At 36.1% G+C, this 27,756-nt stretch overlaps 1 protein-coding gene across 2 annotated transcripts in view; it reads left to right on the top strand.

Annotated features, from left to right (window-relative positions):
• LOC126849442 (ankyrin repeat and SAM domain-containing protein 1A-like) overlaps positions 1 to 27,756 on the top strand; it is a 44,901-nt gene that overhangs the window by 3,389 nt on the left and 13,756 nt on the right. Inside the window, exons 2-11 of one of the 2 annotated variants that reach the window (XM_050591265.1) lie at positions 4,675 to 4,755; positions 4,896 to 5,052; positions 5,298 to 5,443; positions 5,604 to 5,726; positions 8,426 to 8,652; positions 9,100 to 9,307; positions 11,043 to 11,252; positions 11,627 to 11,903; positions 12,100 to 12,783; positions 15,723 to 15,897. In XM_050591265.1, the coding sequence (XP_050447222.1) occupies positions 4,675 to 4,755; positions 4,896 to 5,052; positions 5,298 to 5,443; positions 5,604 to 5,726; positions 8,426 to 8,652; positions 9,100 to 9,307; positions 11,043 to 11,252; positions 11,627 to 11,903; positions 12,100 to 12,783; positions 15,723 to 15,897 (2,288 nt within the window). The remainder of the gene's footprint in view (positions 1 to 4,674; positions 4,756 to 4,895; positions 5,053 to 5,297; positions 5,444 to 5,603; positions 5,727 to 8,425; positions 8,653 to 9,099; positions 9,308 to 11,042; positions 11,253 to 11,626; positions 11,904 to 12,099; positions 12,784 to 15,722; positions 15,898 to 27,756) is intronic. The other variant, XM_050591273.1, reaches the window with a different exon arrangement.

Genomic DNA, 27,756 nt, shown 5'->3' with positions numbered 1-27,756 from the left:
ATAACTACAAAGGCAGCCTGCGGCAAGTTCTCCCGCGCGATCTCTCCTCGCTGCTTCGCCATCTCTTCACCGCCCAACGCGCGCTTGCCTTTTTGCCCTCCTCGTCGAGATCACAGAAAAGCAATATAAAACGCGACCGCCCTGAGCGTCCCCAAGCCCCTCAGCATCATTCCGGGGGAGCCGAGAATATTTTGCGATGCTAATCGCGAAGTGGACGTACCACTTTTCATGTACAAGCGTCCGCGAATGTGTTTATCCTTTGTTCGCTGCACGCTATTGACTTTGTATCAGTGTGATAATTTTAATCATAACTTTGTGAGAAAAGATCATAAAATTTTTTTTTGTGCAGGGAATGTGAGAAAATTAATATACAGGGTGGGCCTAAACGTTTGGCCAGATTTTGAGATTTTATAGGAAATTTAATTCTGCATATACAGCGTAAATTATATGTGATATGAATTGTAGTTTACGTATATAATGTAGTAAATTTGAATTTGAGTTGGAAATAATTTGTGTGTGTGCGATAGACCGATTACATAAATATATCATGATTGAAATTCAATAAATTCTAGTCGATCATATATTAATATGATTGTATTACAATGATTCACATGGTGTTTGGAATAAACTGATATATTTTCATTGTTGAATTATATTTTATTTGTTTTTTATCAAAGGAAAATCAAGTTTATATTTTTTCGAGACTGCAGTCTACTGATTTTAAAGTCTACTATTACTGATTTTAAAGCAATCTATATAATTACATTAAATGTAAATGCTTTTATACTACTATGCTTTTATACTACAGTCTCTTTTTTTAAGGCACCTGTCGCGAAGTGTTCTCGAAGAAGGACATTCGGCTACGTCAGCACGTACAAGCTCTCTTCTTTGCCGGAGGAAACTATCGATTGATGCCCTAGCACCCCTCGCACGTATACACCCTCACAGCTTTCCTCTCACTCTCTCGATCCCTCTTCGTTCCTTTCCCATCTCTGTCTCTCTTTCTTCCTTCTCTTTATCCGCTTTCTCCTTCTCTTCTCTCTCTCAGCCTAGTTTTCCTCTGCGCTTTGCCTCCGGCAGAAGGGTGCGTTCGCACTAAATACTCACGTTCACGGCATCGAAAAGAGTTCTATAGAAGTTTGTTTATTCATGTTTTATATTTGTCTTTTTCTATTTTTAAGATGTTTATGGAAACTTAATTAATATATTATGTTTGTATGCAAGTATGTTTGTCATCGCATCGCATCGTTCATTATAATAAAAATATTGTTCTTAATCCTTTTTTAAAACAATATAGTGATTACCACAAGAACATTAAGATTTATGAAATTGTTCTTTATGAAATTTTTCTTTATTTTTGAAACAATATTACACAAACTATAATACTTTATATTAATTATAACATAAGATCTTATGGAATTTAATCTGAAAGGAATTTTTTACAATATATTATTCTCGTATATAAAAGTTTTATTTGCAATGTTTTGCATATTTTTGATTTATACTATTAATATGCTAAATATGTTCAGTATCGTAATTATTGTTATTTAGGTAAGCACACCTCTTTCTTTTTTTCATGAACAAAATAATAAACTGCGATCCCACATATAAAGAGTACTAAAAAAATATATAAAGTGTACTAAAAGTTGACTCATGATATTCATTTTGATTCCGCAACTTCTTGATTAAGACCAACAAGAAATTACCATTATACGGTGTCCGACAAACGGTCTTTCCACCAATGATCGTCCTTTTCCCTGTCTATATTTCTCCTGTCCCTTCGTCGTTTCATTCGTAATGTTCAGAGACGGGGTACCGGACGATGTCCTTTTTGCAGACAATCTTCAGGGTTTAATTAAAGAACTTGGAAGAGCGGATGAACTCGATGAATGGGGCGGACGAAAAGCAAAAGGGCGACATGGGGAAGAAGGAGGGAGGGCTAGAAAAAGAGAGTCAAATGTTCTTCACTAGCCAGGGTCGGGCACGCGAATGTTTCTTGGCCATTCCGATATAGCTTGTATATGTGCACTTCGTGCGTGTATGTGTGCGGAAACGTGCACGCATGACGGTGCAGCGTGTATAGCTTTAAGAATTGTGCGCCACCCTTGTTGTTGTTAGGGCGCGGAAAACAAATACCCATCTCGGCTCGATATGGAGAGAGAAAGAGAAATACTGACGATTACTAGAAAGAGAGAGAAAAAGAGATGTGTGATTGAGGGTTAAAGCTTATCAATAGCACCGTAAGAAAAAGAAAAAGAAATTAACAGCCGAGAAAGAATTAATTGCTCATAAATCGATAATAATTAAAGATGCATTCTGCGAAACGGTCAAAAACAAATCACGCGTGTATTTTTTTTTTATGCCAGCAATGCTCGTTATATTTCTTCATGTTACGCGGTTTTTCTTTGAGATGAGTTGTGCACCCGTTTTACTAGACTTACAATGTCGCTCTTGTATGATACAATTTTATTTGATCTCCATTACAATGGTACAAGAGTTTTTCGAGAAGCTGAAGGGGAGAGCTCAAGTCTCTCGATCGTCGTGTGCCCGTCTACGGAAAGTCATATTTAAAGTGCGTATATCTTCGAGGGGTTAATGACGACGTTAGTTAATGACGCCGCGCTTTGATGTACCGCTCGTAGTGGAAAAAAATCTCCCGCTTACGTAATTGTTTTGTAAACTGAGCGCGATGCTTTGACGGCGACGTCACATGGGCGTGTGGGATTGAAATGTGTGTACGCTCCCTTGACGAGGGAAAAGTCTCTACATTCCCTTATATACATGCGAGTTTGCGGTCGATGACGGATTCTAGCGATTTAGATCGCTTGGAACTAATACGAACGGGGATAGCAATCGATGATTTAATTATAGATTGCGTTTTGAATTTAATTATCAATTAAATCGATCGCTTTGCACAGTTACGTTTGATCAATTGCCTTGCATATCAAAGCATCGTAGAGAGTGTTTGAATATATTTTGTCATATGCATATACAACGAATATAACATTTATTATATGTTAGCTTCTCAATAAAAAAAAAAACTCATTTATAGTTCTGATATTCGTAAGTTTGTTTTCTGAACGATAGATTGAGAGTGCAACATATATAGGTATATTTTTGCGCTTTACTCTTCACATATCGAAGTTATATAAGAGCTGTGCAAATATCGTTCTCTCATGTGCTTGAGCTATGGCATTTATTAGTCATCTAAGGTCAATATTACTGCTGCTTATTACATTTCTCATTAAGACGTATTTCGATGCGATTATGCTACAAAAATAATCGATTATATATATATTGTATGTAGGTTTTTCCAAAAGATATGTTACGATATTATTAAATTAAAATTTCAATCGCAATTTCAATTGTAACAATACATTTGTCTTATTAATATTCTTTAGGTAAAACGCTTTTCTAAGCGCTTTTCATAACATTAGAATTTGATTCTTGCATACATTCATAGAGTCATAAAAGTAAGAAAATAATAAGCAGTGGATTTAGGGAATTAATTGAGTGTTGACAATAATATTACTATTATATGTTACATTATTAAAACATTATCACATGACTATGTTAATTTGACAATAGTATAAGACAATCGTAATAGATCGTTTGAATGCTGTGAAATGAGAATATTAACTATAGCTTTTCGTGTATATAAATCGATTATTATTTGATTAATAAATATTTAGTTCTTCAATGTAGTAGTCAGTTTATAGTAGTCAATGTTTCTTATAAAATGTTAATGTCTTTACTGTAAGCTTTCAAAAAATTGTTTTTTATAGTATGCTTAAATTTTTTTCATGACGGTTAATACTCTTATCCTCACGCTTCGTAAAAATAAAAAAGGAATTCACTTTTATACAAACTTTATTCGATCCTTTTTCTGGATATTCTCGAAATCCAGTCAATTCGAGCGCCTTTGAACGCGGATACTCAACGCTTCGAGGGCGGCTGAATAGCTGTCGATCCCGCTCTACCCTTCGCTCTTCCAATCAAATCTACTTGGAGAGAGATGGGATAACGAAAAATTCCTCTATGGGCAAAGCGTTGCAGGAATATCTGGATATCCGATTCAATAAAAGGAAGCAGGAAGGCGACGAGGGCGGGAATCATAAGTCGCTGGAGAGAAGCGTGCTATATAACGCGTCTCTTCCGCTTTTCCCGAGGGAGCCGTCGTTTACACGGTGTTTGCGGGGGCGCGACATTTATCTCCGCGCGAGCGCAACAAAGGCGCGTAATGAGAACATGTGTTGGATGCAGGGAGCTTCATTAGCGAGCCTGTTCCTATTCTCGCAACACATTGCATCATCTAACCGTTTAACCGACTCGCCGATATTTTTTGTCTAACGCGCGATTTTTCGGTATTATGAACCTATATATATGATGTTCTGGAAGTTATGCATTTTTTTCAAATCACGAATATTAGGAGCAAAACTAAAGATCATATTAATTTGACGCCAAGACATTGATAATTTTTGAGTTACAAACAATTGATTCTTAGTTTATGAATTAAGTCCCACGAATCTTTTTTTATAGAAATATTTTATAAATATTCGACCCTTCTTTTCTCCCCTATTGTTATATTACGAATTTATGCAATTTAAATACTTTGCAAAATTATTTAAGTTATCGTTTTTTTATCGTACGATTGAGCAATGTTTTCATTTGCAGTTTACGTCGAGGACCAGGAGCTAATGTGCAAGATGCCAGTGGATATTCAGCCCTTCATCATGCAGCTCTGAATGGGCACAGGTACAGTATCTTGAATATCTTTCGTAAAAAGAAATACTGTAACATTTAAAAATATTATTAAAATCTCGATCCTCTCGTTTATTAAATTGTAAAACTGATCTGTTATTTTATCTAATGTTTTTAAAAATTTTTATTTACAGAGACGTGGTTAGATTACTACTCCAATATGAGGCTTCCACCAATGTCGTTGACGCTAAGGGTTCCTCGCCGCTTCATTTGGCAGCTTGGGCGGGTGATGCGGAAATTGTACGATTAATTCTCAGCCAAGGTCCCTCGGTACCGAAAGTGAATCTTGCGGTTAGTAACAGTTAGTAACTATTGATCTTACAAAAGTTTTGTGACATTATAAGCACATAAATTGATCAAGCTATATTTCAAGACTTTCATTTCATATTAAACATTATGTGAGAAATTGTTGTATACATGCGTTAAAGTAAAATCTATTTGAATACAATATATTGACCCAATTTTGAGTTTAATTTCAATGATATCGAATTAATAGGTGTGTTCTCTTGAAAAAACTTTAAATATTTTGTTTATAGACAAAGGATAATGAAACCGCACTACATTGTGCCGCACAGTATGGGCATACGGAAGTGGTGGCACAGCTGTTGCAGTACGGATGCGACCCTAGTATCCGCAACAGCCGCGGAGAATCTGCGCTTGACCTGGCTGCACAATATGGCAGGTAAATTGCATATATATCTTTCAGCTCTTTAGATATTTTTATAATATACATTACAGTATTTATAGGTATTTATTATTTCACGATAGATAACACAACATATTTTCGATAAGAATTTCAGAGACATGTAATCGTAATATATATATATAATTGTTTCTTACAGATTGGAAACTGTGGAATTACTCGTGCGAACGCATCCTGAATTAATCGAATCACTTCGTAATTCTTCCTCATCTTTGATCTTCCCGCATACACCTTTGCATTTAGCTTCACGCAATGGTCACAGGTAAGAGTCTGTTTATTGACGTATGTATAACAGAATGTTTATATAACAGATTGTTACATAATTGACAAATATTTTTGTTAAAAACTTTAATTGTTACATTTAAAGGGAGTAATTTTCTTATGAAATAATCTTATTTTGATAATGCGTTGTTTTCTTCCTTTTCCTCTTTTCATAGTTTACTTATACTTTATGACCGTACTAGCTATGTCAGCGCCATTATTCGTATACTATTTGTGTTTATCTAAGGACCGCGTATCATTTCTTCCCACGAAATGGTCACACTAATTATTGGATAATGCGCAACGTGTATTGTGTCCAAGTACAACAATGGACTCGTTCAAGCTAACCATAACGATGTCGAGCCATTTGCAGCGCTAGCCATTAGAGCCAATCAGAGAGCACCGCGTTGCGTAATCCCGTCGAATGCGATATATGCGTCCTTCGACTGGTATGATCCGATTCAACCCTCTACTGGTTACACGTTCCATATTACTGTCCCGTCGATTGCCCTCTCGTCCCTCCTCGAGCCACGCGAATGCATCCGATCGCATCACGTCGGCAGTCGCTCTGTCCATCCGTGCGGATTGTTGACCGCCTCCCGATTACGAGAATCGTATTAATCACTGCCGCCGAAATGTATCGACCTATATTAATCGCGACTGTAGCAACGAATGATAGCAACTTTGGTAAAATATCATTCTTCTCTTGAAAAAATATCGATTTTTTAGTATTATATTGTTTATATATATTATCAATATAAAATTCAAAATATTATGAATAAAATAAGCCGCACATCAAGTATTGAACTAGAGTGGAAGAAGCTTTTATATAGATAAATAATGTCATAATCATAATCATATATCTTGTGTAATATTATTCAATTAATTGAACCGCGTAATAGGGTGATAAAGAAGCAAGCGGATAATCGATTACGTCGACCCGTGTATGATCAGATGCTGAAGATTATATATAACCGCCGCTATATTCTTCGTTGATTGTGAAAGATCATTAATCTCTTATATTAGTAGCAAATTTTATTTCAGAATCTCATATGTCATAATGTTATCTAACATTACCTAGTCGTTTCACATTTGGTGCCATGCGATACGTTCTCGTTTAACAGGGCGATGTTACTTTGTAATCCCGCTGAGCTTTTTATATAATCGACGCTATGGAGACGAAAGTGGCGGATAGCGAGGGAATGAACGGAGGTAACAGTCCGATTGGCGGTCGAATCGAATCGTGAATTGCCACGAAACGGCAGTCACATTGTAATCGGGTATAACGCCGGTTTTTCTATGCAGCCTCGCAGCCGGTAATCGCTTTAACCGGCGCTTGCCGCTTATAATGCGATCGTATCGCGATATACAGTCCGGTGGCTGCATTTTCAGTCGATGCCAGCGCGAGGGTGCAACAGAATTGGTCGGGGGTGGGCAGTGTGGGGTGGATGCGAGAGAGAGAGAAAGCGTGCAGAACGTGACATTTTATCGCTCGAATTTTGGTTAAATAACGGCGCGCGAGACGTTTGCGCCTATACGAGTGCGAACGCGTACGCACGAACTGTTTGAACGTTTGGACTAGATCAGCGTTTCTCAAACTGCAACTATAGAAAACACTTGAGGGATGACGAAAATTTCGATGCATTAATAAAAATCTGTATGAATATACTTTTGTAATTGATTGTGGATTACGGATCACAGGATTGTTACCACAGTTATATGTGTGATTAATATTATTAACGGAATGTATTATTTAAAAAAAAAAAAATCATACTTTTGTTCATCTTACATTCTTTTTTTATTTTCCATGCTATAAATATTTTGTTGATGATTTAAGCGATAACTCTTTCGTTCTAACTATTTATTAGGTATATACTACAAGATCTCGATAAGTTTGAGAATCTCTGAGATGCATATGCGCGCACGCGGCCACGTACGGGGAGTACGTACATTGCGATAGTCGAACTCACGCGCGCATCACGATATTTAGTGGATCTACCAACGTAGCTATATGGGGCTAGAATAGGAAGGACGAGGGGGTTACTGGCAGAGAGGGATGAATTTGGGGGGAAGAGAGAAGGGGGAGGGCGACGCGGACGCGGAGTAATGTCTATTATCGGATTCAATATCGGTGCTCTCGGTAAGCCAGTATACAAATACCCCTATGCTACGGTAATAACAACATAGGTGCATACGAATCCGATCTTCAGCCAATCCTATATGCGACGGACGGCTGCGGTTATCATAGTTGGTACATGGCATGCACCTAACCCGATGAAAGGAGGACGTGCCATGCACGAAATCTGCATTTTAAGCTTTCGATTAAATGCTAATGGCAAATGCATTTTTGATAGATTGTAGGATGGACAGCTCAAGTCGCAGAATCGAGATGTTTCGATCATTGGATGTCGCTTAAAACTTTTAAAGTAGTTTTACCGAGGATTATTGTAAACCTCAAGTATTACAGCCAGAGCAGATTATTACTGTATTTTTTGATATTCTTATTAAGATTATTATTATTTTTTATTTTATTTAAAGATGATAGAAGAGTTATTTTCATAGTAGCAAACTTAATCTCATCTTATATAAATATAGCTGTTCTAAATAATTATGTAAAATTTTGCAAAATTTTACGAGCCCTGTCATATTTGTTACCGGAGAAGTAAAATGCAATGAGATGTTCGTATAATATTATTACAGAGCGGTTGTGGAGGTCCTTCTTGCCGCTGGAGTTGACGTCAATACGAGAACGTCAGCGGGCACCGCGATGCACGAGGCTGCGCTCTGCGGCAAGATGGAAGTTGTACGGGCGCTTTTAGATCGTGGGGTGGATTTGGGCATTAGGGATTCTCGACAGAACACGGTGCTTGATCTTCTGGGACAGTTTCCGCCGCACGTCACTCAAGATATCACAGCGGTGATAAAAAGTAAGACCGCGTTTGCATGCAATTTATTTTCGCAGCATCATGACCGATGTACAAGGGGTTATGTAATTAGCGGAGGGAACGTACATTTCTAGTTTACCGCAACGCATTTAATTAAATCGCTCTTGACCACATATAAGGATTTGCGTGTATATTTGCATAACGTTATGTTATGCGCAGCTGAAGATGCAATTAATCTCGAACTCGGTTTCTACGCAAAACATAGAATAACATGTTTCTCCAATTTATTATATCTTATTGTGCAATAATTATGATCGTGTAGATTTTTTATTTCTAAAAATATATTAAACAAAAGTAGTGCAATTTTTTAATATTTTTGTTATTGTGTCTCCTTTTCATTCACTGCATTGCAATTCTATATATATTTTTATTTTTACACGAATAAAAATTGTATATGCGATTACACGCAATTTTGTCGACGTCGAATAGGACATCGGTCTTCCTCCGGGGTGGAAAGCGACGCCGACAGCGAGAACTTGCCGCCAATTCCGGTGCAGGGTGGCGATTCATTGGGGAGCCCCTACGAAAATGTTCGTCCGGGGGATGATCTTTCTCCCGCGGAAGGGACATCACCTACTCAATGGCAATTCTATCATAAGCCTCGGGACGACGATCGTCGCGTTTCCGGCACTTCTTTGTAAGTATTTTCATTCAATTTGAGTGTGTGTTGTGCGTTGCAATATTTTTTTTTTTCGTATTTAGCATAGTGTCGTTTTATATTTACGCGTCGAATTTTATTTGCATTTTATAATAGCATGGCACTGTGATACGTAATGTTTGCACAGAATGTGTAATATATGTTTGATAGTAATTAAACATTATATCGCAAGTAAAATATTAGATACGCAAGCGAATATTAGATACGTAAACGATAAGACAGCATATTACACCGTAATACGCTGTGATCTTTTTTACAGATATTAAAGTAATTAATATCAACTCTATTAATACGTGCGATACATCCTCACATATAATCACCCGGGCATATTAATCTTGCATGTAGAGTGTAGTGAAAAAGTATTCCTATATCATTTAGATCATCTTTGTAAAAATCTTTTCTTCAAAAATAAAACCTACGATGGTATTGCATTGAGTAAGCGCGGGCTTCGTAATATTTTACAAAAAAGACTCTCTCTCTTTCTACGCGTGTACAGCAGCCGCGGCTGTGCTTTAATATAGGAGATGTTGGACAAACAAAAGCGTAGAGATGTGGACGGAGCACGGAGTGAATGAGTGAGTACCGGCCAAGCACCGGGCTGGTGCTAGCGCTGTTGCTACCACTGCCGCTCTTATCCGTAGAAAGTAGAGAATGTTGGAGGTGGAGGTTCTCGGACCGAAAAGGGAACCTGGATATGGGATGGCGCCGGGGGTGAAACGCGAAGGTGGATGAAGAGGTTGGAGGAGGTGGCACGGCAGCATGTAGCCCCAGCGCGTTAAGCACCGCTTGGCTTGGTTTAATTTTCCTGATGTAGGCAGGCGAGATGGTGGGTCCGACCGCCTCGTTCGCCCCTAGGTCACCCCGTTGCATCACCCCATTGGTACTCTGTGCCAGCGTTATCGTTCTAGCTGCTAAGCCCGACTGGTTGGCTCGGTACAGCGAGCGAGAAAGAGAAAGACGAAGACGTAGGGCGATAGAGAGATGCGGTTTTTAGAAGGAGAGTAAGGGAGCGAACGAAGGAGAAACGGAGATATGCGATATGTGATGAAGGGAGAGAAAGAGGGCGAGAGAACGTGGGAGCTGCCGTTGATGTTCCGCACTTCCACCATCAATGTTTGACGTTGGTAGCCCCAGTTTGGCCGCTTCGAAATGAATCCATCACGTTAAACAATGTAAATGTTAGCCCGTCTCAGCATAAAACTAATAACCATCGTTCTCTCCCTTTCATACTGCGTGCGCGCGGTCTCTCCGAGGGCTACCAGCTTCTTTTTCGCTCCTTTTTCTCGCGTTGTTCGCGCCATGTTCCATCTTCGTCAACGTGGCCTCATTAAAAATCAACACTTGCTCGTGAATGTCTTCAGCTGAATCGTACTTTATCAGTGAAAGCAATTTTTTTTTTATATAAGTTACATTTATTTATCTTTACATAACACAATCTATGACTTTTTTTTTTTTGCTTTTGCATATTTTAATGTAGGCAATAATTTTTTTATTTGCAAATAGTATAATTTTTAATTTTAAATAGATTAACACGTTTTGATTATTAATATGATAAAAGATATAATATAACTGTTTCCATAAACATTAATTAAATTTTATGTTAGTGATAATTAAATAATTGAATAATTACATCGGCTTGATATACGAGATTATGTTGCTTGGCTTTGGATGTGCGATTGATCGTTGGTAATCGATGATGGAATGCGCGTTTCAGTGAAGACGAGCGGAACGAGGAACTGATGAACGGAGTACGGAGGGTCCTCCAGCAGACAGAGGATTCCGACCTCAGTTCCGTCTTTGACAGCGTCTTTATGTCCTTATCCGACACTCTCAACTCTATAAATACTCTTGAAAGTTCCGACCAAACCCCTGAAGATATACCACAAAACACTACTAAACGAACATTACCACTCGACACTACACGGTAATAATACATATACAAACATTTTGCACTGTATAGTTGTACTAGAAACATAACTTCTAAATATTGAATTAATGTTGGGTTTAGCTTACATGCATGTATCTGTATGTAGAATATTTGTTAAGAAATTTTCACGCGTATTTAATATTGCTAAAAAATCCTGCAAATACTCCGTACTTCAAACAAATTTTATTTCGAGATATATACTGTTAGATATACGCATACAAAATAAAACAGCGCAAACGCGTGAGACCTTTTTATTTCTCATTGATTAATCGAGCAGAAGCGTACGTTTCCGATGTCCTCGATTTATCTCTCATCGATCAATAGTGGATCGCCGATCGGTCCCATTGAGAACCCGATTTTTGGTTGCATAGGGGCTCAGACAACGGATTGTACCAAACTCCACCAGTGCCACGCGGCACAATGGAGGGTAGTTTCGTGTCGGAGGACCTGTCCTTGACATTGCCCACGGGATACGGGGGTGGCAGAGAGTCCGACCAATTGAGCGTGTCGTCATCCTCGAGCGTCGGCGGTCCTAGCCCACGGGATCGTCGTTGTTTGCCAAATGATTCCAGCGCTGCCGGGATTTACTTGCCAATGGCACCCCTGTCCAGCTCGATACACAGTCCCGCTTCCAACAGTAAAGTCTCGGTAAGAATCTCAATTAATCTAAATTAACGTTACGAACGCAGAAAGATTCGTGACAGGGCATACATACGCATTCGATGAAAATCACAGAAAAAAAATTCTTGCGTGCTTTTTCAAATAAATAAAATTTTTTCCGATATTTGAACATGTAAAGAGATAAAAAATTTGCGAGAAGAAATGTTCGCTTCTTCTTTCGCAGCCGACACCGCCGAAGAAACCACCCAGGCGAAATCTTTCGGTATCTCCGACGCATTTACAGACACAAATGTCTTTATCCGCTGACAGTTCGGTAGGGCCGAGTAATTACGAATACTTATTCCTAGCGCGCAGCGGTGCGCGTAGTCACATCGATCTTGAGCAATTGCAAAAACGACGCGAGCAGTTGCGTCACGTCACTCGAAGCATGGACCAGTACGTAGAAATGAGATCACGGTTGATCGGAACCGATGAGAAACGCGAGTCGAACGTGGAGCCGGTAGCCATAACGTCTATTTACGAAAATCGGCCGATCAAGATGTTGAATCCGCGAAGAAAATTACGCAGACACGCCTATGAGAGTTACGAACCGGAAAGTAGCCCGTGTACCGACAAGTCACCTTGCAGCGACGGCGACGCAACTATCCAGGAACAAACGTTCGTGTCGAATGCCTTTCTTACGCTGAAGTCTTCCCAAGAAAGTCTCCTCGACGAGAAGCGCGAAATGATGGATGGGCAATCTGTGTTGGACAATCGCGAAGCCACCGACAAACGTCTCAAACGCGTGCAAATGATGCTACCGACCAGTCCTACGCATTACGTTCAGCCGCCAACTCCTGATCATCCACCACCATCCGCCATGCAAGCGGAAAAGTCAATCCACGAGCGTATTCGCCCACTCAGCCAGGTAAATAATTATTCTATTACTAATTATTATTCGCAAGCTCGGCAGGTCGACGCATATACGATGCAAAAAAGGTAGGGGATAATTAATGACATATATTATTATAATTGCTTATATAATGAGATCTTATTATCTTTTGTAAGATAATTTCCGAACGTGCTTATTGTATTATCGAAAGAAAAAGTTTGCTATTTTTTAATATCTTTCTACCGGATTCTTTGAAAAAAGTGTAATTTCTGCATAATAAAGTTGCCTCAGTAAACCACGTGGACGAATTCATGAATCGACGATTCATTTAACAACTAATATCGTTTCCGATTTCCGCATTAACTCGGGCGAGCGTATATGCAAGATTCTCAATTCCCCGCGAGAATTCCGCAGTTCGTTTCAAACGACATGCAAATGGAAGCGTTTCTGCGATTTGTCGCGCGGTACTCGGCGAAGCATGCAACGGCGGCGTTCAATTTTGCATCCTCGGCTGCTCCTTGGAAGTACGGCAGACGTTTATATATATCCGTTTCATATGTCAGGAATACCGAATATATAGTTCCGCTGCGTCAGATTGCGGAGATTTCTAACTACTTGATGGTTTATCCACGAAAATACGAATATCTTTAAAAAAATTCGTCGGCAGCCCGGAACTGTCCTTTAAGTCACACAAGTACGCAACGTACCCGCACGCTAAGAAACGTCATTAACGCTCTCACTTGACCTGGTGTCTTGGACAGTAGATAAGCAGTCAACATGGCGTCTTACCAGGTTACGTTTAATATATAAGCTGTGTTTGATCTGTGATGCGATTTACAAGGAGTCGATCTGCCTCGCTCCTACCGCTTTCAGCCTGTCTCGCTCGTTTGCTACCGTTTGCGCGTCGCCCTATGATCGTTCTGCTGTGAGACCGACTACGTTCAGTTTCCATCCACAGCAAATGGATATCCATAGCATACCACGCAGCTTCCAACACACTCGTCTGTCTCCCCCTCCCGCTCCTCCCTTTTCTCCCGGCCTCTTTCTCTCTCTCTCTCTCTCTCTGCTCTTTCCACGATATCTCTCCGCCATCCATCGCGGCTTCTCTCTGCCGTTCCCTATATGCAATCCGTGTCTTTCAGTCGGCTATATACGCTTGACGAAATATCTTACAGTGAATATATCCGGGAAGGAGTCCGCGAAAGGGGCGAACGCGGTGAAGACGTTGAGCTCGTATGCTACCATATAACATCACTTGTTTGAGATATGTGATTGATCTTTTCATCATGCGGATCATTTATTTGGTAGATACGTATTTTTTTTTTTTTACGGCACGTTTCATACATCTTTTCTAGTATTCGATGACATAAATCCTTTGTCTTCATTGAGCGTGAAACGATCTTACACACGCGCGCGTTTCCTGTGTCTAAATTTAAATTAATTTTAAAAATATAAGCTGTTTAGTGATGTTAAGTTATATATAATATACGCGAAATCGAATAGATATTTTGAAAAACTAAGCGTTAATTATATTGTTTGATTTGCGCAGTTAATATTGCAATATCATTGGTTGACTCATGATGTTTTCGAATAGCAGCATTCTCAATTCGAGCGGTTGATATGATTCGATGACGGAGATCGAACGGCATCTGAAGACAGCATAGGTCTTCGTGAATCTATCGGAGAACGTGAGGAAGGACGAAGAGACGGGAGAACCATCCGTCTACGGATGGTTGCTTCTCACCCGTCAACTTCCGCGAATCCAGTAGAGCGGCAGAATGCAAGATGCCGACACCCTTTGAATAATGAAGCCCTCGGCTTCTATGCCTGTCTGACTTCGCCTCACGAACGCTCGTTCTCCGTTGCCATAAGAGAGAGAAATTCGCGAATTTGTAGCGACGGTTTCCGGCTGTCTCCTCGAGACGTTCTCGGCATTTTACAGATGATACCGGGAGCGTCTGTCGAGCCTCTGCCGTCAAATTTTAATTGCGTTAGAGCCTTTCTGGAACGTGCGATGAAATAGCAGGTTGCTGTCTCGCAGTTTACACTTAGTAAATCAAAACGCGAAGTCTCTTTGAGTGATGTAATGCAATTCTCGTTGGTTTATACGCGTTGTTATTAAATATAAGAGGCATCACGTTGACCGTTTTCATCACAACTTGCTATTAATGACATAAAACATAAAAATATATACGCGTATGTGTGAGCGATCTGTATAAACTCGAATCGAGTTGCGACTTTAATTATTTCAATATTGAGGCTACTCATGCACATACAAACAAACACACATACAGGTATATCATATATCTTTCATTTTTTTTTTTATGAAAAAAATTATTTGTTACGTATAAAATAATTCCAATGCATGTGTGTTGCATCAACTGTTGCAGCAACAATTCTCTGCGGATCATAAAATTCCAGAGTGCTGGAAAAAATCGTATTATATTTGTCATTTATGACTCGCCGTCAGCAGAATCGAAAGAATTAATGTCAAAAGGTATAGATTTTTATTCGAATAAATAAATATGCTTTAGGTTGACCACGCGTATTTATTTTCCCTCCGATTTACATGGCATATTTCTCGCGTGCCTGCGCGCGCGGACGTTTCGTTTCAATAAATTTTCATCGCGATAGGATTGGCTTCATTTTTCGTGCGCTTTGCTAACGCGGTGCGACGCAATTCACGGGGGGAATTTTTATATCGACTGTAAATATCCGTATATAAAATACGAATGTTGACAATTTCGCGATAACGGTGATACGCCCGGAGTAATAGTGGTCGCGGGCAAATTGTAAAACGCAACTGTCATAAATCCAACAATATTATCAGTACGACATGATCGATAGTAGATATTCAATGCTCGAAAAGCGAAGTGTTGAAATGTCCTTCCTCGCAGTATTTTTTACGATACTCTATAAACTTTAGACGAATAATCGCGCTTTTTTCTCAACTGGCGCTGATTTATCATCAATAGGTGTACAAGCGAAGATCTCGCGACATGGAGACGGAAACGGACGAGGATCTGCTGCAGTTTCCCACTGCTGGATCATTGGACGCGTCAAGCGGTTCGCTGTCCAGCGTATCTCTGTCCGATAAGAGCATGTCCACGGACAATGTCGAGGAATACTTCGGCGACGTGCCGTTCGCAGGTAAACAGCAACGCACGCTTGGCTGCACCGCATGACGCTTCTTTTTGCCCACGTGTACATGCATAACCGTTCTGTTACGTTTCTGTCTTTTTATCGTCTGCCTCAAACACCGCTAGTGCGACGATTGGGACGTTCCCGGGGTTACGCACTCTAGAGCAAGTCTCTCGACCTCCCCCGTTTGAGTACACGATGTATCGTTCGCTCGTATCGTTGATAAAAACAGCAGAAAACTATGAGCCGAATTCTACATATATATAGTGGTATTAAAAAAAATCATAATGTTGATATTGCAATGATTTATGTACATATTAAGTTGTTTTCGTCTTGACTCATTGTTATTGATATTAATATATTTATGGCGTCTGTGTGGAAGCAGGTATCTTTATGAAAGAGACTTTATCTTTATAGGAAAGACGCTGAAATATCATAACGCGTACAGGCTTTATTCTTATCTGCATAATAAAATACAAAACAAGCAGCTGGTCTTTCTGCGTAATTATATATTTAAGAGATATATTATTGGAGCATTGTGTATACATGATGCTTACAATTAAAATTTATTCTATTAATTGCTTACTATATATATAGATTATTTAAATCTATATAAAATTGTTAAATTATCAAAAAATTGAAATAAGATTTCATGCACAAGATAGATACTTTGCATATTATGCAAATTGTGACATATGTATTAGAATTGTCTGCATGCCTATGTCTTTAAGATATATTTAATCAACACATATGATATTTATATTTCCATTATCCTTTTTTAAAAAGTATTTTATTATACACTCGTCCTTTTGTACCAAAAAAATTTCCGTGTTTTGTGCTTTCAAAGAAATAAATAAATTACGCAGAGCGGTTTCCTTATAAAAGAAAAAATATTCGTGCAATGCAACGTAGATCTTTTTCGATTTGATTGAACAGAACATACTTTAAATATCAGAAATGCTAAAAAAAAAAAAAAATCGAAACTCGGCTTCGGTATTGTGAAAGCAATTTGTCGAAAGCAGTTTTTTAAATCAAAATTTCGGTTACTTTTCTTTGAATTTGAGTGATGTCAATATGAAATATTAGTCGATGCATCTGTTTTTTAAAACGGCCTCAACGTCTTTCTGTAGTAATAAAATCCGTCGAATCTGGATTTCAATCTTTGCCGACGCACAGCGAAAGACGTGCCGTGCAAGCACAATCGTTGTACAAAAAAGCTAACGATCTGAGTTCGTTATTCGGACCGCACAATTCGGTGCTCCCGGTTATCGATGGTTATTCCCGGCTAATCTAATGGATTAGGCGGAGTTCTTCGAACGACAATTTGTAAAAATACCGGAAACAGAGTGTTAACTTCGCGTAGAAATGTTAGATGTATTAAAAATTGTGCACATGTTACAATTAGAGAATAAATAGTTCCTTTTAGATTAGTACATTATTTCTTGTTTTGCAATTATCATTTTTGATATACCTACATATCGGTAGTATCACATATCTTCACTTTTATTATTTTTTATCTTTTTACAAAAGTATGTGCAGGAAATAAATTTCGATCATATGTTACTTGACATAAGTGGTAAATGTCATAGCTAGTCTATTAGAATTGTTGTCGCAAATAAAATCATGAGAGAGACATATCTGATAATAGACGATAATTCTAAAAATATTAATATTACATATATCAAATTTGTATATGTTATTGCACGCGATCTCTTAGAGATAATATTTGACTTTAGCATTTCTCTTCTTTCTAATATTATATCTTTCTAACATTATACAAGATATTCCAATGCAATATATTCAAAATATTGCTGTTTGTATATTATATTTATTAAAATAAATATTGTGTATTTTTCTTCTATTATATAATAATCACTTACATAACATTACTCTCTATAAAAATACTAATATATATATTAATATATAAAATAATATTTACACACATAATTTTTATTTTTATTATAAATAAATTAAGTAATTGCAGCATATACATATGATACAACATGTATTTATTCTCGTTAAGCGTGAATAAGTGCAATGCTTACCCGCACAATTAATGAACAAATTATTAAACTTATTGTGATCAATTTTGTGTGTATGTGTGTGTGATCTTTTAATTCGAATATATTTAGAAAAAGTTAATATATATATAAAACAAGATTGTCATGTGTGTCGCATTAAATTCAATTTGTGGTGACAATAAGATATTAATTTGAGATTAGTATTTTATTTTGCGTCAAATGCTTCGTCTAAATATTTTAGCAGGATTCAATATTTGTGTATACGTATATAAAATTATATAAATATGCGGGATATATTTACATTGTAAAATTAAGAAATAATAGTGTCTATTATATATCTTTGATGTGCTAATAAACGTTATGCTGCTATTGTATGCAATGTCTTGAGTCATTTTGTCGCTTCTGTCTCTCCTTTGAGCTTTCGTAGAAACTTCTAGGTTGTTAATAATATTGTAGCAGTTTGCAAATATTTTGTTGTTTTTTATTTATTATAATCTTTTTATTCAATATATATAAAATAATAGAATAATTATGTCAGTAATTTAATACTTTTTTTTAATAATTTCGGTTTAAATACGATAAAATGTGAATATGATTTTCGAACAAGATAAATTTTTATTTCTAATAAGAAACTAGTTTGAAGAAAATATTTAATTATTATAATATAGTTATTGTGTCACTATCTTATTACGAGAATTTATGTTTGTAATTTTTTTGGATATATATGTATAAAAGTTATACGTGCGTAAAACAATTAATAGTATGTATGAGAACTATATTTTTTACATTACATTTTCTTATGGTAAGTTTCAGCACTATGATGCTTGAATTTGAATTTTAGCACTATATTTGATATTTGAATTCTTACTTTTAATATATTTTTAATTATATAACAGGCAATGACATTTCCAGATTATGTATATAGGAGACAGGAATAACGATTTTATTAATTATAATTGATAAAGGAATTGCACAAGGGATTGTATCCTACATATATAGTTTATATATGCATGTTTTGCGATTTTATTGTTTAACTTGGCTGCATATTATCTTTGAATATTATATGTGATTTTTTGTGATCAATTATGTGACAACCTCATATGTTGTGTATATAAGACGGTGAGACATGAGAGTATGTAAGAGATGAAATTATAGTACATATTTTAACAAGAGATAAGTCAAAAGTGGAACGAGATGAAAATCTCCATGAATAATATGTTATTTTATTATACTTACTTTACATACATAATAACAAACTATAGAGTTTACATGAATTTTTTTAAGAAATTATTTATCGATTCTATTTTTAAAATAATTTTTTATTGATATGATGCGGTTCATCTTTTGCAAAGTTATGTGACGTGATTACGCTACATATTTTTTTTTGCATTTTATTAAAGAAGTTCAAAGTAAATATATGAGAGTAATATCTATTGATAATATGTATATGTATATCAAATGTATTTTTTCAATATCATATATTATCAACGCGACTTTTCTAAAGATAAAGTGATTCAATTGCCCTAGGTTATAGCTTTGTATTATTAAAGATTCTACTTAGAAACAACATTACAACGTATCTTAATACGCGAATTGCGTTATACTGATGGTTGGAAAGTGGATAGTTACATTGCTTACTTAAGGCGAACGACATGACATCCGGTGGGGTACGCATTACAAGCTGAATATGCGTTTCCAACAGTGTTAACTCGTAATAATAAATTGCGTCGACATATATATATATATATATAATCGTTTCGCATGTAGTAGTTGAAACACCGTGAGAAATTAATTTAATAATAATAATTTGAATTTCTAATTTTTCTTTAAAACCTTTACGGGGCTTATTAAACATAAAAATATCTCTTTTTCCAATTGCGATCAATAAGATGTTACATTTAATCACTTTTTTATTTTGCATTGAAAAAATATAATATCTTTGACATATTCTTTTCATCGACATAGCAAGTAATAATAGGCAAGAATAACAAAATTAAATGATTTCAAACTTATTAGAAAATAAAACCGTCGATTTTATTTTCTAAGTGCAGATTGATAATTTACGATTTATTGTACGGTGAGAAAAATTAATCGTAGCTTTAACTATTTCATTGAAAGAAACAAAACTGGAATGTACTTTCAGGCAATAAATTAATTTTTTTACTATGTTTTGTTTATAATCATAACTGAAAATATGTAATTGCTTTTGTAGTCGAATTGGAGGAAAAGCAATAAACGCCATGCACAAAATTATAAAGCTCCTTTTACGCGACTTTTATGGAGTTAACGCTGGGAAAATAAACCACCATTGTTCTAATCTAGAATAACCGACTTTCCGTTTGTGACCTTGTTTGTCATGTGATAGCGCGATGCATTCGATAACGTTTATTGTTTGTCTCTCGCTACATGAAGAAACGGTAGCTATTAGGGTCAAATTTTTTTACCTGCATGAAAAATTATGTTGACATAATAAGTCACGTGTGCAACAAATTATACTTTCTACCGGACGCTATGAAAGGTCATACTTCATTAGTTACGTTCACTCGTCATTGGCAGTTTCATAAATCATGGATGTCGTGCGTTATGCCATTAGTAACGCTTTCCATTCGGCAATGAATATCTCAATCATTGATTGAACTGATGATTACGTCTCGTAATGATTATATTAAAATTTGCATCTATCATTTAATTTAAATCACAATTAATTTAAATTGTCTTATAATGAAAAATATAATTAGATAATTTATTTTAAAGAAAGGTATGTATTAATAATATTTTGAGAGTTATATACGTGGGCAAATCAAATATAAACTGGACCTTTTCCAAAACATTTTATTTGATCAAAATATTTTTATCGCGCACCCAAATCATTTTTCTACTAAAATCTAAGAATTTTTGCCATCGGATTGACAGTTTTTTTATTTGCGTATCATAAAAAATAATGTCCGGAATCAATTGCGCAAAGTGAACTTTTTCCAAAAAATTTTTTATTTAATCAAAATATTTCTAAGTCATTTTTTCTACATAGTTTCCACTAATATCTAAACATTTTTGCCAATGAATTGATAGTTTTTTTTATTTGTGTCACATAAAAAGTAGGGACGTATCTAAAGCTAATTGCGCGCGGAAGAAATATAGAAAAATGACTTGGGTGTGCACTAAAAGTATTTTGATCGAATAAAATATTTTGGAAAAAGGTTTATATTTGAAAAGGGTTATATTTGACTTACTCATGTACATATATACATACATACATATATATAAATTTTTTAAATATCTTATTTTTTGAAAAAAAGAACGTTATGAAATATAGAAATAAATATAACCCAAGAAAAAAATTCATAAATAAACAATTAAAAAATAGATTTTTATAATTATAACATACCACATATTTTTTACATGCGTTTTTAAATTTTTAAAAATTTAATATAAAAGTATGTAATATTATTATTGTTACAGTATATAATTTTTATTTGAAAAGCAGCGTTTAAAAAAAATATATTTTAATTATCAGAATTTTTGATGCTAATGAAGACTTTCGATAGATGTCGCAAACAAGATCAATGTTTCTGTGCTTGTTCTGTTAGTATCGTTAACATGTTAACTATACCGCGCGTTTAGCAGTAACGGTGACTCGTATTCAGGAAAAAATACTTTGCTCGGTTTATTTCCCGGCAGCCGCTTGACCATCGCGATGTGTGCGTGAGTGCCACATTATGACATCATGCAGGAATGTGTGGATCGTGGGATGTGACTCATGCGATACCAAGTCGCTTCGCTCTTTTGGCGGTAACGCTTCGGTTCGAAGCGATCTTTCGTCGCGTTAAGATCTCGCAATTAATCCGGCTTCTGAATATTTGCAATTGCAGTGGTAAACATTTCGCGCCGTAGCATTAGCAAACACAAGTGTTGGGACACTAAAAAATTATCTTATGGCCTTAATCTGTAATTTGTCAATCGGTAATTAATTTCCTGGTTACGTAAAATTTCCTGCCGTTTGTGTGTGATTTTCTGATAGTGTCGTGATTTTGAAAAGTATGTGTGTGTGTGTGCGTGTGAATATATATGTATGCGACTCATTATATAAGTGGCCGTGATAATTATCAACGCTTGTGTGCGTCTTTTCAAATTAGTACGTGCGATTGAAGTTGTTGAGAAGATGAAAGTTTAAGTCTGCGGCTCTTAATTGCGGTGGGAAAAGAGCGAGTTTTTCGCGTCTACGCGGGCACGCATAATACACAGCATTTTGATGCGTCTTATACCGTTTCATGTTGTATTAGTCATGACCTCCAAGAATTCTCTTAGAAAAGCGGATTAATGAACTTGTCGACTGCTCGGCACCAACAGTCGCCTGCGAGAGATAACGTTTTATTATATGACACTTGTATGACAATTTACTAAATATCAATAATGAAGAACAAATTTAGGTAAAATGTGAATATATAAACATCTTTGATTTGCATATACATATGTTCACATTATGCAAATATTACCTAAAATATTTAACTGATTTGTTCGTGAAAACGCGAAGGAATGTGAGTTGTTACGTTTATTGTCATTGATATATCAAATTGTACGTGCAAGCAAAAAAATTAATAATCATAACGTGAGTTTAATAAGGAATTATTATTTTTTTATTCTAATTAATCGCTATAAACTGTTTTGACAATTAAAGAGATACGATGACACAGTTACGATTAACTGCATGAATACAATCAAGTTCGTTTCGACACATCACGTCCGCATTGTGAACATATTTCAGCAAGGCAGGTCATGTCCGTCGAATGTCGACAATCGATGAAAGTACCGGTAAAAGGAGCTCTTTCCGGCGCTTCTAATCGTAGTAGTCATGGAATTACTTTCAATATTTTACATTTATAAAGAGATTTTGTGAATTTGACAAAACTCCACCGCGTATCTTTTTTCGAATACGCTTACATAAAAAAAAAAATCGATCAGAAAAAGTCGATTATCATAAAATTAATATTGGAAAGTTATTATCACGAAAAACAATAATGATTTTAGAAAATCAGAGATTTAATAATGAATACCTCGGATAGAATATAAAATACTTTGATAAAAATTAGCTTAATAAAAATAATTATTTTTAAAGTTTTATATTCTCTTGGAATATTATTGGAATATAAAAATAAATATTTTCAATAATTTTGCGTTGCATTTTGGTATTAATAATAAAAGCACAAGATAAATGATCGAGCACTGGTGGCCAAATAATAGAGAAACAAGGTCAAAGAGATTCTTACCTCACCACTAACAAGAGCAAGTGTCGCCGGTTTCGGCTCGGGGTCCCAGAGAATGATAGTCCCATCTCTGAGGTCATCTTTTCACTGTTACTAACACGCTGGGCCGTTGCACCAACACGACCATTACGGTCTCGTTCTCGGCTTCGTTCTCTGTCTTTTTTTCTCTTCACGGGTTCTTCCTGCGCGCTTTCTCTCGCTTGCATTATTGTCAGACGGGAGTGTATGCGGGTGGCGAGGATCGAGGTTCGTCTTCGCCTCCTCCCCGCCACCTTTTATGCCGCCACCACTACCGCTGCCATCATGACCACCTCTGCCTCGTGGACCTAACACGTTCGAATTAGTCGTCTCGTTAACCAGACTTGTGACACACCGAGAAGTCCAGCGCATATCGCTTGACCGATTTACTATAAGCGACACGAAGTCCGAAAGTGCGTGCGATTCCAAGTGTGTAATCTTCAACATCTTCTTTGTATAATAGCCGCATGGAAGAGTTCACGATTTTAAACTTTGACATCGTTGACATAGTGGATTGTCATGCGTCGATTATGCCGATCGACGACCATCAGATGGCCTTGAGCAACTCAGTCGACCTGATCGCAATCGATTTCTAGAGAATTAAGCCATATACCTGTTGACGTTTACAACCTGAGGCATCAATCTGGAGCAGAGTTTGCGCACTTTATCACGTATATTAAATACGAGTTGAAGAGAACAGCGAACTGAAGCGAACTGAAGTCTCTAAACGCGCGTTCCGAGGCGGAAGATACCGTCGACCAGTCGGGTGATTAACTTCGAGCACGTTCGTTGCCGTGAATTTCCAGACGACGAAGTTTTAGTTGGAATCTCGAAACTTGCTTGGAATTCGTCGCCGTTTTAGAAGCGCCGCGGTGCTCACGTGCTCGCGCAAGGCGGTGGGAGACGATCGTGATCGCTCGTGATCGAACAGCCCGATCATTTCTTCAGTATTGTGTCGATCGATCGGACAGGTGGATCGCTAAGCGTACCATCGACGGACAGGAAGCCGTTGCTGGACGACCGTTCATTTGTCGGTTGGTCAAAGTGAGAGGATCTTCAAGGGGCGTATATGTGCTTTAAAGAGACTGAGAAAGGGACGCGTGTTGAGGTTCATTTGGTGTGTAAGAGAGAGACAGAGAGAAAGAAAGACGACGTTGAGGGACGAGGAATGGACATCAAGCAGCGTCTGAAATAAGGGGACAGTCTTGTGTCTGTGGTATGTACCTTCTGTGTATGTGTATATCCGAGCCATGTGTATTTGTATGTGTGTCCGATGTCATGCCGCGTGCACTCCGCAGAACACTATGCGTCCAAAGTTCCTGGCGTGCCTCGCAAGAAGCGCGATACTTGTTGCTCGTTACGTTGCTTGATGTTATAATAGTATGTTCTCGACAATTACGTCACGAAAGTCAGGTCGAGAAGAAAAGTTTAAAGCCAGTTTACGGAATCAGCAAAGTTTTTTTTTTTTTTAGTTTGTATTTCTGTTGAGATATCGGATTGTTTATTATGATGATGAGTAGAATATATAATGTGTACAGTCTTAAAATTTGATCTCTGACTTAAGGAACGTATAATAATTATACATTGTGATATTTAATATTTATATAGCAATATTAACTTATTGGAACTATGCATATCTCATTATTCTTAATATAACAATTTTTTAAATATGTTTTATCTCTAATTTCACTTGATTTCACTCTGCTTCAATTCTATTTAGAGATCCGAGTGCATACACTCATCTGTGCTTCCTATATGGAACGTATGTGTATACAAAAGAAGAGAAAGATAGACAAAGAAATCTTCACATGGTGAAATATATATGGTCATTTAGCTCATTGAAAAGAATTTAGTACGTATATTAGAAACATATACTTACGCATTTGAATTTAACAAAATTAACAAAATTTAACAAAATTAAATTATATATATTTAGCTGTTTGCACACAAATCAAGGGATTTTCGCTAAGTGTTATTCGCCTCGTTTATTTTAAGCTCGCGATTCTGTTATTCTTGGGCGGCATTCTATCTTTAGGTTTGGCACATGTCTTGCTATAAGTGTTACGTTATAACACTAACTTACGAGTATTAGATACATGTGATATTGAGAACAAACCCAGCAGAAATTATGTCACAGCAGAAATATAATTTATTTTATTTTTCAATTTATCCATTATATGTATTTATAATCATGGTAAAAATTCCAGCGTACGCTATATTTCGGTAAAACAATATAATGTTTGCATGTTTTCACGGTTGAGGAAAAATATTTTACCAGTCATATATATGTGGTAACCATTATTGTTTTGAAATTCTGCTTTTTCATTGCTTACTGAATACGATGTAAAATAATGCTGCCGTATAGGATGTGTATAAAAACAAAAGTTAGACGCGTCGCATGAATAAAGCGAGTCTCGCGCAACTGTTATCTACATAAAACCATGACAGAGGTTGAGCTAATAAACTTTGATCGATAAATCTCTGGTTAAAATATTAGAGATAATGATTCAATACATTTTGAAATATATGGAGATAGAAACATGATGTGTTTTGGTTTTATATCTAATTGTTTTTTAATAAAAATTTAATAAAGTAAAAATCTAATACAAAAAAAAAGAAAAAAATTATACGCGTCATATTTAAACGATAAAAAATAAATTTTCATCATAATGAATAATTGAATAGAACGATATGAGGACGGAAACCATTAAAGATTCCCAGTCAAATCCACATTAATTGCGGGCATCATTCTTATTCGGCTCTCGTCCACTTTAGCATTAACACTTCCTATAATGGAGGTCTTCCACGAAACGATTTTGCGCATTACATTCGTCTCAATGCCAATGGCATTGAATGCAGTAATGCGTTGGCTGAAAGGCTCGAACAGTTAATTATCGATTACTGTATAATCGGCAGTTAACGCTCAGGGAACCGATACAGCAATCGCTCGTGGGGCACGCCTCTTATTTGATGTAGATAATGATTATCTTCTAAAAATAATCTGTATAATAAACCAGACAAAGAAATCTCTGAAATTCGACAGATGCTCACGCATATATACGTTATATAAATAATAATAAGATATTAATATATTTATTATATAATTTAATATTTTTATAATTAATTTAATTTGAAAATATTATATATTTTATACTCGACAATATTTTTAAGTTTTTAATAATTTGAAAGAAATGTGTATAAATTAGTTACATTTTTACACATTTATTATACATACATATATGTAAATACATATAAAACATTATTCAATGAATACAAATTATCGACTAAAGTATAAAAATGCGTATTATATAAAAAATTATGAAATTATGAAAAATAATATTTTTTATTATAATTCCAACAAAGAGCTCTCGTACTATATTCTGACTATATCAAGGTCAGCAATTATCAACTGGAACAGCTATCGCTTACGTAGATCACTGGTTCTATTGCGCGAGTAACGATTTCACAAGAATTGTAATTCATCTAAGAATTTGTCGGCCAATTGAATGTAATTGATCATAAATTTTATTCAACTTAAATAATTATATTCTATGGTGTGAAGCAATAGTGCACTTTATCGTTTCCCGACATTTGTGTAGTCTCATAATCACGAAGCTAATAGAAATATTAAGGCGTTACTTAATAAGACAAACAGGCTGTTGCAAATGAACGACTGCTAAAAATTATGTATGAAAGTTAAAATAGTTTATGGATAGTAGCGCTACATTTTTACGGTTTGTAGAATTTTAAGCAGTACTAAAAAAAAAAAATCATTCTTCACCAAAGTTTATTCCAACATAAACGTTGACATGACGCAGCGTTAAAAATTTATGAGAAATTAAAATTTCCTAGTACACTGCTATAAAATTGTAATTAATATAGTCTCAACATTTTTTGGTGAATACTATTTGTAATCTGCCAGTATTTATGTAGGCGGAAGTTTGATTGTTACAATTCTTTATCTGACGATTTGTGCGGTATAAAATTGAGTTTATTGCAAATTTTAATAACTCCTTTGGTCGATCTAGTAGCGTGCAGACAGATTCAAAAAACGTAATGGCGCATCGTTTACGAGCCGTTTAACGATTATACATTTTTAATATCCACTAAAATCCGGCTTCTCTTCCTTTTCTTGACGAAATCCCGGAACTTGTGCGGCATACGCACTTATTTACGCAAGAATTATTTTAATACTTATATGTCTACGAGAATTGTAGCACAGATTGTCTTTCTGCTTTAATAAAAAATCTTGATGACGAAAAGAGAATTAAAATTAACAGATATTACACATTTTTCTATTAAAGATTAACTCATTATCATGATTGAGGCAAGAGTTTTGCGTGCATTGAAATGTTGTGAATAAAAACTGTGAGGAGAAAAAATTAACTTTCTAGCTGCTATATTCTTAAATTTTGCAATCGTTTATTGTGCAATGGTAATAATAAATTTTTTAATCGTTATGTTTACCTTGGCGTAAAATATGATAATTTAAATAATTCAAGAACAATTTTAAAAAACTTTAAGAATACAATTGTCACGCTTAATTAGTCATATTTTATCAATCGTAA

Source organism: Cataglyphis hispanica, chromosome 1 (assembly GCF_021464435.1).
Source record: "Cataglyphis hispanica isolate Lineage 1 chromosome 1, ULB_Chis1_1.0, whole genome shotgun sequence".
In the NCBI taxonomy this organism is placed as follows: Eukaryota; Metazoa; Arthropoda; class Insecta; order Hymenoptera; family Formicidae; genus Cataglyphis; species Cataglyphis hispanica.
Note: the sequence above shows the minus strand (reverse complement) of the source record. Positions and strands in the feature narration are given on the sequence as shown.